This window comes from Exophiala viscosa (assembly GCF_022695815.1).
Source record: "Exophiala viscosa unplaced genomic scaffold EDD37scaffold_1, whole genome shotgun sequence".
Lineage (NCBI taxonomy): Eukaryota > Fungi > Ascomycota > Eurotiomycetes > Chaetothyriales > Herpotrichiellaceae > Exophiala > Exophiala viscosa.
In genome coordinates this window covers 2,285,259-2,300,756 of record NW_026944353.1, presented here as the reverse complement: position 1 = coordinate 2,300,756, position 15,498 = coordinate 2,285,259, and the positions used below count along the sequence as shown (strand labels likewise).

General features: G+C 51.6%; 5 protein-coding genes across 5 annotated transcripts; all 5 read left to right on the top strand.

The window, feature by feature from the left end:
• Window positions 1-182: 182 nt before the first annotated feature.
• Window positions 183-4,672, top strand: EDD37DRAFT_558431 (autophagy-like protein 11; the record flags this gene model as incomplete). The annotated part of the gene is made up of 3 exons (XM_062813753.1): window positions 183-2,369; window positions 2,430-4,203; window positions 4,503-4,672. 3 exons carry the CDS (start codon window positions 183-185, stop codon window positions 4,670-4,672), a joined length of 4,131 nt encoding a protein of 1,376 aa, XP_062675152.1.
• A 1,881-nt stretch (window positions 4,673-6,553) lies between these two features.
• Window positions 6,554-7,022, top strand: EDD37DRAFT_645023 (non-histone chromosomal protein 6; the record flags this gene model as incomplete). Its single annotated transcript, XM_062817585.1, has 4 exons — window positions 6,554-6,617; window positions 6,668-6,763; window positions 6,814-6,935; window positions 6,990-7,022. 4 exons carry the CDS (start codon window positions 6,554-6,556, stop codon window positions 7,020-7,022), a joined length of 315 nt encoding a protein of 104 aa, XP_062675151.1.
• Window positions 7,023-8,217: 1,195 nt separating this feature from the next.
• EDD37DRAFT_41958 (uncharacterized protein) lies at window positions 8,218-10,745 on the top strand. Its single transcript, XM_062812572.1, has 9 exons — window positions 8,218-8,820; window positions 8,878-9,017; window positions 9,067-9,286; window positions 9,342-9,416; window positions 9,468-9,694; window positions 9,744-9,855; window positions 9,903-10,007; window positions 10,057-10,235; window positions 10,287-10,745. Exons 1-9 carry the CDS (start codon window positions 8,399-8,401, stop codon window positions 10,355-10,357), a joined length of 1,551 nt encoding a protein of 516 aa, XP_062675150.1. The 5' UTR covers window positions 8,218-8,398; the 3' UTR covers window positions 10,358-10,745.
• Window positions 10,746-10,872: 127 nt separating this feature from the next.
• EDD37DRAFT_41937 (major facilitator superfamily domain-containing protein) lies at window positions 10,873-12,979 on the top strand. The gene is made up of 2 exons (XM_062812571.1): window positions 10,873-11,611; window positions 11,667-12,979. The coding sequence occupies exons 1-2, from the start codon at window positions 11,121-11,123 to the stop codon at window positions 12,835-12,837; spliced, it is 1,662 nt and encodes a 553-aa protein (XP_062675149.1). The 5' UTR covers window positions 10,873-11,120; the 3' UTR covers window positions 12,838-12,979.
• A 237-nt stretch (window positions 12,980-13,216) lies between these two features.
• EDD37DRAFT_558815 (concanavalin A-like lectin/glucanase domain-containing protein) lies at window positions 13,217-14,497 on the top strand (the record flags this gene model as incomplete). Its single annotated transcript, XM_062813766.1, has 7 exons — window positions 13,217-13,375; window positions 13,422-13,450; window positions 13,499-13,716; window positions 13,766-13,859; window positions 13,906-13,978; window positions 14,020-14,414; window positions 14,464-14,497. Coding segments are annotated over 7 exons (1,002 nt in total), but the record flags the coding sequence as incomplete, so codon positions are not given.
• Window positions 14,498-15,498: the final 1,001 nt, after the last annotated feature.

Genomic DNA, 15,498 nt, shown 5'->3' with positions numbered 1-15,498 from the left:
CCATCGGTGTTAAGGGCGCCGACAAAGAAAGACTTCGTGCACGTGCTCTTTCCCCCGGGGCCTTCCTCAACTGTGACGCGCTACCGCCTAAATGATCCATCATAGGCGTCAATCACTTTATTGACATCGACTTTGGATTTGTACTCTCGCATGGCCACTGACGGCGGAGATGACAGGGGACGATGGCTTTGCAGGTCTACATTTCTCATACCGGTAGAAACTTGACTTACCATGATACCAACGCTACCGTTGAGTCGCTACGGTCATGGATCGAATCCAACGCAGCCATCCCTGCGGTGCACCAGATCTTGATGACATCTCGGGGCAAACTGGTCAAGAATCTTTCGAACGAGGCCGAAGTCTACGTTTATGATAAGAACTATCTATCTTCCGATTCCAAACCGCCTGTTAGCCGCGATGTCGAACTTCAGGATCCCTCCGAACCCCCTTCCTCCCTCGCGGACGAGAACAGCCTCAAAGCATGGCAGGATCTGTTCATGTCACGGCGAGCTTGGGCACTTGAAGCATTCGAGGTAGCACGAAACGGTGTGGAAAACATCGAAACATGCACAGACGAAGCAACCGTGATTGCTCGTTCCATGAATGTTGCCCTAGACAACCTGCGGAATCATGTGAACTCTTTGCAGCAGAGATTCGACGAAACCCGTCAGTGGGCGGAGGGCTATCTTCAGGAACTTCGTGATGTCCTTAGGGATTGGCAGACATGCACAAACACCCTTGGAGAGCTGCCAGTGCGTGAAGATGTGGCTCGAATTCTGCGGCGGCCGAATGACCCTGGGCACGATCAGGCTGAAACGCCTGTTGGAACTCTGCTGGAGCTGACTCACCGAGATCGTCTTGATGCTGCTGCGGAAAGTGTTGAGCAAAGTACATCGACATTCGCAAAGGCTTTTGAAGAACTACACTATGGCGTGGAGTCTTTGAGGACGGACACAGATAATGCTAAGAGTCGTTCGCCGCAGGTGCCACAGTTCGACACAAATGCTCTTCTGGATGAAGCTGAGACTCTGGCCAAACGCATCAGCGCCGACTACGAAGATGTCTTGCAAATGCCAGATAATCCCAAATCGGTAATTTCAGCATCACGAAAAGCGGCTGTCCATACGCGAGACCTATTACCGGCCTTTCAAAGTCTTATACAAGAGATTGTCCAGGGATGCAAGTCGGCTGCAGAAGCGAGAAGTAATGTGTCTCTCGAATGGTCTTCGACATTGCGTCACATTTCCAGCCTCCAATCTCGCCTGCCAGAATTGTTATCTGCAGTTTCGAGCCTGGACTTTCAGGACAACGACAATTACCAACTGCTTACCTATGTCTTTCAACTTCCAGAAATCTACGGGGCTACTTTGGTGGAGGCTGCTCGTCGATCAGAATGGACCGAGCGTATGCGGTCGGAGGTGGACGCCCTTCACGATGATTTATCACAACAAACCGAGGAAGAGCAAAGACGTCGAAAGAGATGGGCGGCTTCTCACAGCGAGTTTCTGAACGACGACCTGAATGCTAAGGATGCTCTGATCGATCTTAAAGCGTCTTCTCCACGAAATTCTTGGCCTTTTGTGAGCAGAGACGAGATCTTTGCTTGGACAGACGACCTTCGAGCCTTGGGAATGGATGATGCAGTCCAAGCTATCATCCAGCGTATGAAGGAGTTGGATGCTTCGGTCCGCAGACAGAAACCAAAGCCTTTCAAAAATGGTAGTATGCATGACCTCACCCAAAGTGGCGTCCTTCGTGGCGCTGATGGAGTGAAGAGTCTACAAGATGACAAATTGAGACTGGAGGAGAAATTGCGTGCTTCGGACAGCCGTGTACGCAAGTTGGAAGATCTGCTTCATCGTCAGAGCCAACTTAGTCGACCAGCCAGTGGCGTGTTTGTGCCAGGCAGCGCCACGGACTTCGAAGCACGCTCCCCCTCACCGAGTCCCTTGCAGAGACCGAGTGATCATTCGCGACGATCATCAACATCGGGACGCCGACTGTCAAACAACCACGATGAAAAGACCTTGGTGCAAAAGATTGTGGCGCTGGAAGGTCAAATCCAGAAGTTGCAGGAGGAAGCACACGAAGAGCGCAGATCGAGCACGGAAAGCCGCGATAAGATGCAGGAGGCTGAGCTGGTCAAGCGAGACCTGATGGCCAATCTCGAAGCTCAGAAGCAAGAATTTGACGATGAGCGGCAACTATTAGATGACGAAGTACATAGGCTTAAGGTCAAATTGGATGAAGCAGAGGACGAACTTGACCGCCTTAACGAGTCCCGAGACCACCTCCGATCGGAACAAGATCAACTTGTTGTGAACCTCCGAAACGAGCTGGGAGATTTGAGGCGCTCCTCAGAGGAAGAAGTGGCGCAGTCACAGCGGAGAGTCGAGGCGGCCCAGAAGGACGCCGCTAGTCAGCGTGAGCGCGCAGCAACGCTAGAACGGCAAGTGCATCAAATCAAGGACGACAGGGCAAACGCTCAAGGCCACAACATGGCACAAGCCAATCAACTGAGGGCAATGGAAGATCAAGAGCAGGAATACATCGCTATACTACAGGTTGTGCACTCCAACTTGTCTCCAGCTGGCTCTCCGCCTGAGAACCTCCGCCGCCTTGTCAACGCTCTGGAGATCTTGTCAGAAGGCGCTGCAATTCATGCGCGCGGGCTTGACGATTCCTTGCAACTGGCGACCGCAGAACTCAAAGCTTTGGAGGAGAAAGTCTCTAATGCTGAGTCTCAAATCAAGGCACTGACTGAACAACTTTCTTCAGCGGAAACCTGGGCAAGTGAGTTGCGTGAAGATTTGAGCCAAGAAAGAAACAAAGTCTCTGCTCTTCGATCAGAACTCGCGGGCGAGCGGATTGAGATGCACAGCTTGCGGGAGAAGTTTGCAGCAGGCGAAACAGGCTCTGATGCATTGAGACAGCAGCTGAAGTCCGAGGAACAAAAGGTGGCTGACCTAGCTGATCGCAAAGCCGACGATGAAGGAGTGATACAACGCTTGAAGCATGAAATAGGAGATCTTACCCACGAAGCACAAATGGCGACAGAGCGGCAAGAAAAGGTCAAGAAGCATTTTGACAAACGAGGCGAGAAAGCCAAACAACTATCGGAGCGACTTTTCCACTATCACGATCGCATCATTCGTATGCTCGAGCAATTTGGATACTCAGTCGCTCGACAAGAGGAAAACCTACTAATCCAGCGGGCATCCAAGGTTAACGCTAGCACTTTACTCAGCGGCGGCGAAGGCTCGGGCCCATCTGTCATGAGAAGGACCAGTTCCGGAGCCGCCCCCACACAGCACTACTCGGACCCTTCAGACCTGGAAACTCTGTACTGGATGTCCGATGGCGACCTTGGGTCCGAGTCGGCGAAGTTCACTGGCTTCGTCTCGGCTTTGCAGCGACTGGACATTGACAGCACCATCGACCTGATTACCAAACGGTACAAGGACGTTGAGATGCTAGCAAAGAAGTATCAAAAGGACTCACGTGCCTATCGCGAGCGTACACATAGGAGTCAAGCGGAAGCCCATGACAAGATTGCATACCGCAGCTTCAAAGAGGGCGATTTGGCTCTTTTCCTCCCTACGCGCAACCAAGCAACTCGGCCTTGGGCAGCCTTCAACGTCGGTGCGCCACATTATTTCCTCCGGGAACAGGATGCGCACAAGCTTCAGACGAGAGACTGGCTGTTGGCCCGCATTAACAAGGTCGAGGAGCGCGTGGTGGACTTATCACGTAGTCTCTCAACAGGGATGCGTGGTAATGCTTCGACAAGTGGGAATGTTGACGACAGCGGCTCGATGAGGTCGATTGATGATGAGAACCCCTTTGAGCTGTCCGATGGGCTGAGATGGTACATGATCGATGCAAGCGAGGAAAAGCTTGGTGCCCCGGGTACGCCATCCGTAGGTAAATCGACAGTGACAGCATCGAACATCGATGTCAAGGGACATATGGGCATGGGCAGGAAAGAACACAAATCCGGCATCAGCATCGGAGGATCCAGCGGAACGGCGACTGCGACGATGGTGACCAAGACACTGACTAAGAGTCTAGACAGTCGACGATCCAGCACGGGCAGCAAAAAGAGCATGGATCTCAAGGGGAAGCACGATGCAGCTGGCACGGGCAGAGGAAGCAACATGAAAGATGTTCCCGCCAAAGCTGCGCCGCTTGCACCTATTACCAGTGACACAGATGCCGAACAAGCACAAGACTCCAATGGTGATGCGGATGCCGAGAACGACAATGATGCCACAGCACCGGATGCACGATCAAGCGTGGTCCGGCAGCCTACAGAGGCCAGTCAAACAGATAGGGAGGATGCGAAAGTATTTGAAGTGGTGAGGAGGGATCTCCTACTTGGCCCCTGATGCTCGACTGATGGCAATCCTAGCCCGGCAATGAATCGGCTTCGTTCCCGAACGAGGCGGCCGCCCCTGACTCCAGTAGGCAATACCCAACGTTCAGCGTATATGTTCAACCAGGGACCAAAGGACCAATTTCCAACCAGTCTGCTGCACCGTCCAGAGATGCATCGCAGTCACCGATGAAGCATAAGATGCCAGGCTCGGCTGCAAGCCCGGCGAAAAGCAACACGTCGCCGGCCAAGCAAAGGCCTTGGGACAAACTATTCAGCGTGGAGTACAGGGCATGATGAGCGATTTGACCCTACCTAGGTAGGTAGCGAATGTTGGACGGCAGCTTCTCACGTGCAGTGCAGCACGAATACTGCGGGGAACTCTGATAATCACGTGATTGGGATTACTGGACAATCGTGATTTCGTGATCATTCCGATCGGATGCGGATTGAAGCATCGGTTGAACGAATTCCATGAAGGTTTTGCTCGGTGCATATCAGGAGCGAGTTGCAAGCGCACGATAAGTGCCTACTAGTCGAGCAAGTAGCAACTTAAAATTCTGACAGTCCTGTGGCACAGACACGGTTGCATGCATTATTACAAAACACCAAGTACTAGTATCTCGGATCCCAAGCTAGGTACGTACCTACGCGAGGCATGGTGGGCACGAGTCCAGGACTGGCAAACGTAATGGACCACGACCAAGCAGAAGGGTATAAATAGGGAATGCAGCAGTGATTGAAGAGCAAGGAAAGGAGCTGTGCCTGCAGTGAGAGAGGTGACTGGTTGGGATGATAGAGAGTAGAGAGGGAAATGAGACGGAGCTGACTCGGTGCAGGCAGGGAGCGAAAAGGGAGCAGGGATAAAGCACTTCAGGTGAAAGACGTAGGAAGCTTGACTAGTTTGATATACGGAGTACTAATGTGCCTGTCAAACTGAGGTGGAAGCAAGGTAGGTATGATAGTGTGCAGGAGAGGGATGTGAATGGCTGCGAGGAGGAGCTGAGTACGGAGTACGGAGTCAGCTACCTCAGTAGTGGGTGAGTGACCCAGGTACGAGTAGGAGAAGAAGGAGAAGAGAGATGGAAGGAGGAAAGAAGGGGGAAGGAGGAAAACCAGCAAGAGAGGGAAGGAGAGAGAGAGCACTGACTGGGCAGCTATCATCAGCATCATCATCATCACCACCACAACCAGCAAGCCAAAGATGGTACCAAGCACGCAAAGGGGAAGAAAGGGGAGAGAGAGATGGAAGCTTGTGAGGGAAACTGGCGAGTGAGTGCGCAGGATCAGATCAATCGCTGCGGGAACTGTGCCCAGATCAATTGATCCGGCCACAAGGTGTCATTCCATTTCCCAATAGGCGGCCAGCCCGGTTGTTGTTGGCAGAGAACTGGCAGGCAGTCAGTAGTCACGGCCATTCCCCCCTCCCACCCAATTTTCCTACTACTACTTACTACTACTACTACTACTACTACTACTACTACTACTACTACCACCACTTTACTCTCCTCCCATACAAATCCTCCCATACAATTTTCGCTGTGACTTGTTACTGCACTCATCGCTCACACTGAGCGCCTGCGTTACTACTACTCACCACTGTAAGTACTATTTACCCTCACATTCACTACTTGCGATCCTTTCTGTCCACACCACCACCTTTCTTTCCAATTGTTTTCCCTTCAAATCCCCGTCGAAAATGGCCTTGTCATCCTCTTTCTACCCTGTTTGCTACCTTGCTCGACCTCATCATCGCCGTCACCACTACTATCACCGCACCATCAACAATCGCTAACAATCACCACCACAGTGCACACCACACAACTCACCTTTCCGACGCGTTTTTGACTGCTCGGTAAGTCAATTGGACTCTGCGCTTCTCTTGGTCAATTGAAAACACGCGTTTTGAACGTGAATGCATCTTTGTCGCGCATTGCCTACCATTCACTCAGTCGTGCAATCGTCACTACACAAGCACCTTCCTCATTACCTCGCGATAATGTCTTGGTCGCTGTCCTTCTGCGCTTCGTGTCATCTCTCCTACGCTTCGCGCCTATTCCAGTCTACCAGCAACCACTGTCTTCTGTTTGTTGGTCGCAGGCCACTGACAAGCCTAAAGGAACGCGCACCCTACAAGCTCAATTAGCAAACCTTTCACACTCACACATCACCGTCATCATGCCTAAAGCAGCAGCAAAAGCTACCAAGTCCAAGGCCCGTGGAGGCGACAAGAAGAAGAAGGGTTCGGAAACACATCATCCACAGCCAACACAACCCAGCTAACCATGGCAGACCCCAACGCGCCCAAGCGAGGTCTCTCTGCCTACATGTTCTTCGCCAACGATCAACGTGACACCGTCCGTGAGGAGAACCCGGGTATCAGCTTCGGTAAGACTTCAATCCTCATTGTAATTCACTTATACTGATTGCTTCTACAGGTCAAGTTGGCAAGGTCCTTGGTGATAAGTGGAAGGCCCTCAGCGAGAAGCAACGTGAGCCATATGAGAAGAAGGCCGCCACCGACAAGAAGCGGTACGAAGACGAGAAGGCCAAGTACAACGTGAGTAACCAGGAACCTGTCTTGCCATGGCGGACTGCTGACCTTCACCTCTAGGCCGCTGCTGAAGAGGATGAGGATGAGGACTAGACGGCTAGCAATGAGTCGACCACTAACGTCTCAATCGCACGCATTGTTTCGAGTCCATCCAAGTTTTCTTCCCACGTTATGTGTTTACTAGCAAATGATCGGCTGGGTGGCAGGGGTTCCGGAGTCTGTAGTGGACAGGGTCGGTATGCTTCACAGGCAGCTCGATGGGAACAGCATTGAGCATGAGCTCCAGCTTCCAAATATTACTATCGTGCATATGAGGATCATGTGTCACGGTGGTTTGAGCTGCAACAGCACAATGTGATTAGCATACCAAGGTACTTGCTGTATACTAGGTCTTTATGCAACGCAACATCTCATACACTTCCCTTTCTGCTGATGGCCAACGCGTTAACATGGTCAAACGCTGCCATAACGTGACGCGTCTCGATATCCAGAATCCAATTAAAGTGATCATCTCTTTCCGGTGTGATAGAACCCATCACCATGGTTCGCGTTTTAGCCCCCTTCCACCCACGCGGCTTGGCCAGAATCGTCTCAGGCAACAACAAGGCGCAAGGTTGACTTCGTGCGGACCTCATAAGGATGCTTCTTCCTCTATTTCCCTTCCAAAATCTCTTCATCTTCAATATGCGCTGCTCGACATCCATCTCTTGTGCGATGCTGCAGCCATATGTCCCCCGGCATCTGCTCCAGGCATCTGCTCCAGGCATCGCCTATCCGGCGTGTTGCCGAGGACTGCGACCAGCAATGAATCGTGTTACACGCGTCAAGGCACAATAATTCATGGGGATCATTTTTCACTTCGTATACTAGCGCCACAAACAAGTTGGCCAGGAAAAGGTAGGCATTATCTCTGAAAGCACAGTACACGCCGACTTGTGCAAGAGGTGTCGCTTGGCCATGCTCCTCTGCAGCAGAACCCACCGAGGGCCAGCTTATAGGCAGCCATGCCTGTGGTATGACGCTATCTGACTTGTTATTCAGCAAAACAGCGAACACACGCGTTCACTGCTGCTGCAACACTTTTCAACAATGCTGGAAGTTCGTGAAAATGGTGCTTATTGGGGGCTAAGGTCCTATAAGATCGATACCAGGCATGACGGTTACAGCTCGCGAGCTTGTGTTGCAATGCTCCATGTGCGAGCCGATCATGGACAAATCGGCGTGTCTCGAGCGGCAGTAGACCAGCGCGCCAGCGCAGTCTACCTTCGGCTTCTCTTGCTGTCCGTTTGACACGTCAAACCACCTGCATAAGGTTCGTCTCCGCGAATTACGATATCAGCTGTACCGGCCGGCCGGCTCCAAATTCTCGAACGGACTATCTTGACTCAGGAAAAAAGAGCCTCATCAATTCGGCTTATGTCGGCGTCAGATCTTGTCATCTACATCGCGAGGGCAGTCTTGCGTAATGTATGGATCTAGTATATCTACTCCTTCGCCAGGAGGCCGCTCGAGCTGACGAGATTGCCGAGATCCTCACCAACATAAAACGCTATGACAGGGAGCATGTGCAGGAGATTAGTTTGGCACTTGAGGAACTGCACTTGCTCAGCTGGACGTTTCGCAAGCTCGACAATCAGATTCGCGCTCCGGGTTGCAGACTCGGCACAACTTTCTCACGAGACCTGAGACTTCTCCAGCTTAGTGCCGCATTCACTCTACAGGATGTTTGGACGATACTCGGGAAGATCCCTGAGGTTGCGATCGACATCGATTATCTGACCGCTTGGCAAAATGTGAGGCTGTATTGCCGTCATATGGGCGAGCAGAATCTCTTCACGATATTGAAAACCTACAAACATTTTGCATATGGACTGCGCATGTTTCTGCTAAGGTAGGGAAAGGCGCCTCGCCCTGGGCCGTTACGAGTACTCAGTCGTTTTGGTTTCAGGCATTCCTATAGCCAAGAGCATATGGACAGTCTTCGCCATCAAATATACGACCTACAAATGAAGCAGCTACTCAATCGACGACCGATCCCCCCCGCAGAGAATTTCCATACGCTTTCCCTGGTTCCGGTTCAGCAGTCAGGCGCGTACATCTTATAAGCAATGTGCCGACTCCAACTGATAGCAAACAGTCATCAGACCACCGCATCAGTGGCCCATTTCACCGACATTGTCCGAGTACAGCGACGAGGTTCATTGGCGTCCAGCGGCTCCTAGTCCGCCAGCCTTGTCGCCTACAACTACGTTTTCCACAACGAGTCATGCTTCGAGCGCAGAATCGGAGATCGGTCATTGGGCGAGCAGGATCTTTTCCGACTTACCAGCTACCATGCTGGACGGTGACCCTGAACGGTGAGGCCCACTGCAAATCTATGCTCCTCGATTGCTGACGTACACGCGTGGATAGGTCTCGCTACAGTGACAAATACCTTCGTGGATCCAGCATTCTTCCAGGTGCTGAGTATAAGAAGATTTTCCAAATGTAAAAGAATGACTTGGGCTGAGTAACAACGCAAAGCTGACACTTGTCCAGAAAGTTCCCTGGGAATTTCCGAATCAAGCTCTACTTGAGATCCAGCGACTATCGATGTGAGATTGTGTGTACATGGCCGGAGGACCGTCACAGCGATGGGGGACATTCCTGCATGCCGCTTGATGAATTGCACATAAAACGGGCCGGTCCTCTTCTGCACCTGTGTTATCCAACAATCGAGTCCCCCCATATATGCTGGGCCATGCTCAAATTCACTGCATACGAAAGTCAGCAGAACCCCCAATTGGACTTATGCTTTATAACTGACGTATCCAGTGCTGGTCATTTTTCATTGTACGTTCTTGTCTTTGCGTTCTCATAACCGTGCACGATATGCGAGTAACGAATTCGACCACGAGGTCAAAGGGGAATCGTGTGAGTTTGGAGGGTAAGCATAGGCGTCTGTGCTGGAAGGAGTTCCGCTGACCACTGTAGGACTATACTTGATGTCGGATACAGGCATGCTCTGCGCCTCTGGCGGGACGAGGCCACCAATGTTGTGAGGCTTGAAGCCTCCGTGCTCAACGGCGTCATGAAGCAGTAGGTGAATGAGTTCCTTAGGAATTCGCGGACTCTTACTGCCAAGCAGCTGCCCTATCTGGACGGCCTTTATAACGCATTCAATCACTTCCCCCACCTGGTTTCACCGGCCCAGGAGAAGTGCTACCGTTTACTTGGCCGAGTTGCAACGGCATGTCTTTTCCTCACAGTATTCGCCTTATACATGCCCAAGTGGGGAACATTGTCTCGAATTTGAGGACGACAAAGGTAGCACGATAGGCGTTGCGGATGACTTGGGGCGTTGCTGACAGAATGCAGACGCAAAAGATTTTGTCAAAGCCATTGAACGTCTCGGCGAGGAACATGGCCGGATGGCAAGCGCGCCATGATGGACAATTGGACACTTGGACACTTTGACGACGTGATGACACTTACGACCTAACGAACTTGAACGATCTAAGGATCATGACTGAATGACATGGGCGGCAATAGCGTTGCTTGAGAATGTTATTTGGCCGCACAGCGAGGCGCCTTGCAGTTCTTAGAATACCCTCTGCGCAGGTTTTGTTTCTTGATATGTCGTTCTCAGCTCGTTTCAGTGCTCCAAGTGCCTGACAGGGGGTGCTTGTGTGGTGGAAAAGCCAGCAGCTTTGTCTTTCTGCTACTTCTAGCTCGACAAGAAACAGATATTCGAACTGTCATACGAGTTTACCGGGTAGTATCGGCACCCATGGCCATGTCGACTGCATGCCTGGTTTGCTTAATGTTCTTGCATTTTCACCGTGAACGGGGATAAAGGAGAGATGCTGTCAAGCCGCTCGCGGCCGCTTTAGCCGCAAACCCCTTGTACTGGATTCTATGGGTGCGGTGGGCGCCTCTGTCCATCAACTGTTCTCCGCAGTAGCCACCACCGTCGCCGGCCGCATTCCGCCTATCAAGTGGCCGCAGAAAATAACCTTTAGCCTCGATCTGCTCCTTGCTTCGCGTCATCGCGTACCGGACGGCTCAAATTCGTACAATGGGGGATGTGGGTAAGGATCATCTCCGTTTTCACCCTCACTTATTAGTCCTCTGTCTGCCGCTGCGGTTGATGATCATGGATCTTCACCTCTTTTCCTGTTCGTCGCTGTGTGGTAGACGACCAGTCCTACAATGTCGCAGCCAGATGTGCCCATAACGAGTGACAAGCAGACTGCAGAGGCAGCCCTGTTCACATCACAGACACCTCCTGCGCAAAGACATGGCGAACCGAAGCCGAAAGGGTCATTATGGCAAAAGGCATATGGCTATTTCACCTATACGCCTAAACAATGTCGATATGACCCTGACAAGCCCTTCCAATTCTCTATGAGCTTGAACCTGCTGTTCGGTAAGTCCTCACCTCTCTGCCGGCCAGTAATGAGATTGACAATTGTCGCTGAAGCATTCGCTGGATGTTTTACCGTCGCCAACTTATATTACACTCACCCGATCCTGAACCTCCTGGCCGAGGATTTCCATGTTACCAACGAACAATCGTCTTACATTCCTACCCTCGCGCAGGCAGGTTATGCAGGCGGCCTGCTGTTCCTTTGCCCTGTTGGCGACCTGATTAAGAGGAGGCCGTTCGTGCTCTGGCTGGTCTGGTTTACGGCTACATTATGGTATGTGGGACCATTCTCGTCTGGAGTGAATACAGTCACTGATATACGAGAATAGGATCGGTCTCTGCATTACCAAGTCCTTCGCTGCGTTTGGCGCGATTACCTTCATCACGAGTGTCACCACGGTCACGCCACAGTTGATGTTGCCCTTGGTAGGCGACATGGCGCCTCCGCATCGTCGATCGACTGCCCTGTCTATTGTTGTGTCTGGCATGTTGCTCGGCATGCTAATGGCTCGTCTCCTGTCAGGTGTGGTCGCTCAATTCATCGGGTGGCGGTACATATACTGGATATCATTCGGCCTGCAATACCTCATCTTGATCCTACTGTGGCTCTTTATGCCCGATTATCCTTCGAAGAATCCAGATGAGAAAATCTTGAAGAAATACCCGTTTCTTCTCTGGGACATTGTCAAACTGGTGGCCAAATATCCTGTCTTGGTACAAGCATGTCTTGTCGGATTGTTTACCGCTACCATCTTCACTAGCTACTGGACCACACTGACTTTCTTACTCGCTGGAGCACCGTATCATTACGACAGCCTGGTCATTGGTCTATTTGCGCTGATCGGCATCGGTTCTATGACTTGGGGGCCTATTTTTGCGCGAACGTTCATGGAGAAACACCAACCTTTGCTATCCGTCATGATCGGCGAGATAATCTGTTTGGCCGGGGTGATTGTCGGAACGTATACCGGCAAGCACACGATCGCTGGGCCTATTCTCCAGGCTGTCGCCATCGATATCGGCTTACAGACCAGCCAAATCGCTAACCGGACCGCCATATACGCTGTGGCGCCTCTGTCACGGAACAGGGTCAATACGGCGTACATGGTCAGCGTTTTTGTTGGACAGCTGATCGGTACAGCTGTAGGGAATCGTTTGTACGCTCGAGGTGGGTGGACCTCTTCGGGCTCGGCGAGTGTTGGATTTGTCGCCTTTGCTCTGTTGGTTTGCTTTTTGAGAGGGCCCCATGAGAAGGGCTGGATTGGCTGGCGAGGTGGGTATGATATGAGCAAGAAGACGCCGAAGAAGCCTGGGCCAAACGACCCTGAAAACGGTCCGACTCAGGAAGGCATGCAACCCGTTGCTCAGGACGGTGCCGAAGCAAACCAACAAGAAAAGGAATTGCAGGTCGAGCTTCAGGGAAGCCAAGATGTCGCTGCTGATAGTTCGAGGTCGTCTCAGAGGACCCTGGGCGAAGAGATCCAGGAGGAGAAGAGGTGAGGGTGGCTCAAAGGCCATTTCCATCATATATATTCAAATCGTCCATACAGAACGGCACAGCTTTTGTCATACTGACTGGCAGGTCTGTTCTCTGCAGTTTTACAGGCCAGACGAGCAGCAATACTCCAGGAGCAAGCCTGCCACTTTTCTGCTCTCGGTTGGAAGCCCACCACCTTCCAGCAATACGCCCCTCGTCTTCTCCAGGTTTTGATGGGGCTTGCTGCTTCATCCAATGTTGTGACTATGTTCCGTGCACATTCCTCACGAGCCGCGTTGGAATTCTATGCGGTTTGTCTTCAAAACCACAACTCAAGATGGATATACTCGACGACATTGCGCGTACACCCCTACAATGCAGTCTTTCATCACTTGGCCGATCATGGCTGTCCATTCATTTACACCCAAAAGTGCGGGTGCTTCGTTTCTTCTTGCTTGTCTTTTATATTTACAATATGTTTCTGCTCAGACCGGCTCTGTTTATCAACTGGACACCGAATATTCAGGCGTGAATTTCTTCGATGGCTGGGACTTTTACACAGTGGGTGTCGTCCTGTTGCAAAAATACACTTGACTGATTAGTGCAGGGAGGAGATCCCACTGGCGGATTTGTGACGTGAGTCAGGATGCACATCAGCGAATGCGAATATTGACCATGAGCCAGATACTACAGTCGTTCTTCGGCGCAATCTGCAGGCATGATCGATTCCACTACCAGCCAGTCAGTCTACGTGGGTTCGGATTATACCAGTAACATTTCCTCTCCGACTGCCGCGGGTAGACCAAGTGTCCGGATTTCCTCCCAACGATCATGGACGCATGGTCTGTTCATTGGAGATTTCAATCATGCCCCAGGAGGAGTTTGTGGGACATGGCCGGCATGTATGTTGTGTGCCTTTTGGGACGGACGTTTTATGCTGAAAATGCTCAGTTTGGACACTCGGGCCGAATTGGCCTTATACCGGAGAGATCGATATCCTGGAGGGCGCTAATCTGAACGACTATAACGGCATCACCTTGCACGCGTAAGACCAAGGAACACTCTGCCAGTAGGGTTGACTGACGAGACAGCTCGCCAAATTGTACAATCGCTGACACCAGTCCGATGACGGGTGCCTTACAGACTGACAACTGTGCATACTATGTGAGACGACTCCTATTTATGTCCGAATTGTGACTGATTAGCCACAGCCCGGCTATAACGTTGGATGTAGCATAAGTGACGATCGAACTTCGGCTTATGGGACGACTTTCAATCAGAATGGTGGAGGCGTCTATGCTATGCAATGGACAACGGACTACATCCGTGTCTGGTTCTTCCCACGTGGATCGATACCGTCTGATATCACGGACTTGACCCCCGATCCTTCCTCCTGGGGTCTTCCAGCTGCCAACTTCGAGGGGTGTGTGATTGATCAACACTTCCAGGACCACAAAATCATCCTGAACAACGACTTTTGTGGTTCATATGCTGGGGATGCAAGCGTGTGGAACTCATCCAGCGATTCTTGTGCGACACAAACCGGTTATGCAACTTGTAACGAATATGTGGCCTTTCAGCCTGCCGCTTTTCAGGACGCGTACGTGGAGTCATTCGTCTGAACAAATGGTGGCTGACTTGTTGTGTAGGTATTGGAGCATCAATTCAATTCGAGTGTACCAGCTCGCCAACTCCAGCAGCAGCGCGTCAAGCTCATCATCCTATATTGCAAGTCTGCAGCCAACCTCAGCCACCGCTGTAACGAGTAGTTCGGGATCAACACCGACAGTCAATCCAGGCACCTCCCTTTGTCCAACGTACAATTTTACGGTCATCGAGCAATCCAACCTGAAGTTTGAGATTGCGTGCGGCTTCAATCCTCCAGGCGACGATATTGGACCTCCCAATGGCAATTGGCCAGTAAACTCTTTCGAAGATTGTGTGGCTGGATGTAGCTACTGGAACAATAATATTACCACCAACAGCTGCGCGGGCGTCACTTATGATGTAGGTAGCAACGCATGTTACTGGAAAAGCAGCATCTCGGGCAACCCTGCGGATCCCGGATACAATGGCGCCAGACTCATTTACTATGCATACCCGCAAGTTACAGACAATCCGAATGATCAAACCGCGGCGGCAACAACAATTGCTACCTCATCCTACGTATTTACAAGCGTCCCGCCGAATACTTATGTGGTTCCATCGGGATCCTCAACAACCTCATTCTCGCAGGTTACCCAGACGCCGGCTTCGTCGCTGACCGATGGTGTCGGCATGGGTGCTCCTGCTACAACTAATTCGACCACAAGTGCTGGGACGACTACTAGCGAGGGTTTGACTAGTTCTTCGACGAGCCCTACGACGACGGCGAGAACTTCAGGTTCCACAGGCGTCACGTCTTCGGCTGGCCCTACGTCCGCAACGACTACGGTGACAACATCAAGCAATGTGGTCGTTCAGTCGAGTTCCACAAAATCCTCGACCGTGCCCACTTCTGCGACCACATTGCCAACGACCACGACGCCGCCCTCGCCTCAAGGATCGACTCAATTCTCTTCCACTGTGACCACGAGTTCATCAATTACCACGACAACGCTCTCGTCCTCTCAACTTTCCACGAGCACGACGGTTGAGACATCGCAGCCGACGACTGAGCCCACCACTGTCGGCACTTCTTCGAG

What these genes read in the sequence shown, in the direction of transcription:
- EDD37DRAFT_41958 (XM_062812572.1), top strand. Translation starts at nt 8,399, where the DNA reads ATGGATCTAGTATATCTACTCCTTCGCCAGGAGGCCGCTCGAGCTGAC. An exon ending in CAAATTCACTGCATACGAAA is followed by an intron (nt 9,695 to 9,743) that starts GTCAGCAGAACC and finishes TGACGTATCCAG; the next exon opens with TGCTGGTCATTTTTCATTGT. An exon ending in CTCAACGGCGTCATGAAGCA is followed by an intron (nt 10,008 to 10,056) that starts GTAGGTGAATGA and finishes ACTGCCAAGCAG; the next exon opens with CTGCCCTATCTGGACGGCCT.
- EDD37DRAFT_41937 (XM_062812571.1), top strand. Translation starts at nt 11,121, where the DNA reads ATGTCGCAGCCAGATGTGCCCATAACGAGTGACAAGCAGACTGCAGAG. An exon ending in TGGTTTACGGCTACATTATG is followed by an intron (nt 11,612 to 11,666) that starts GTATGTGGGACC and finishes ATACGAGAATAG; the next exon opens with GATCGGTCTCTGCATTACCA.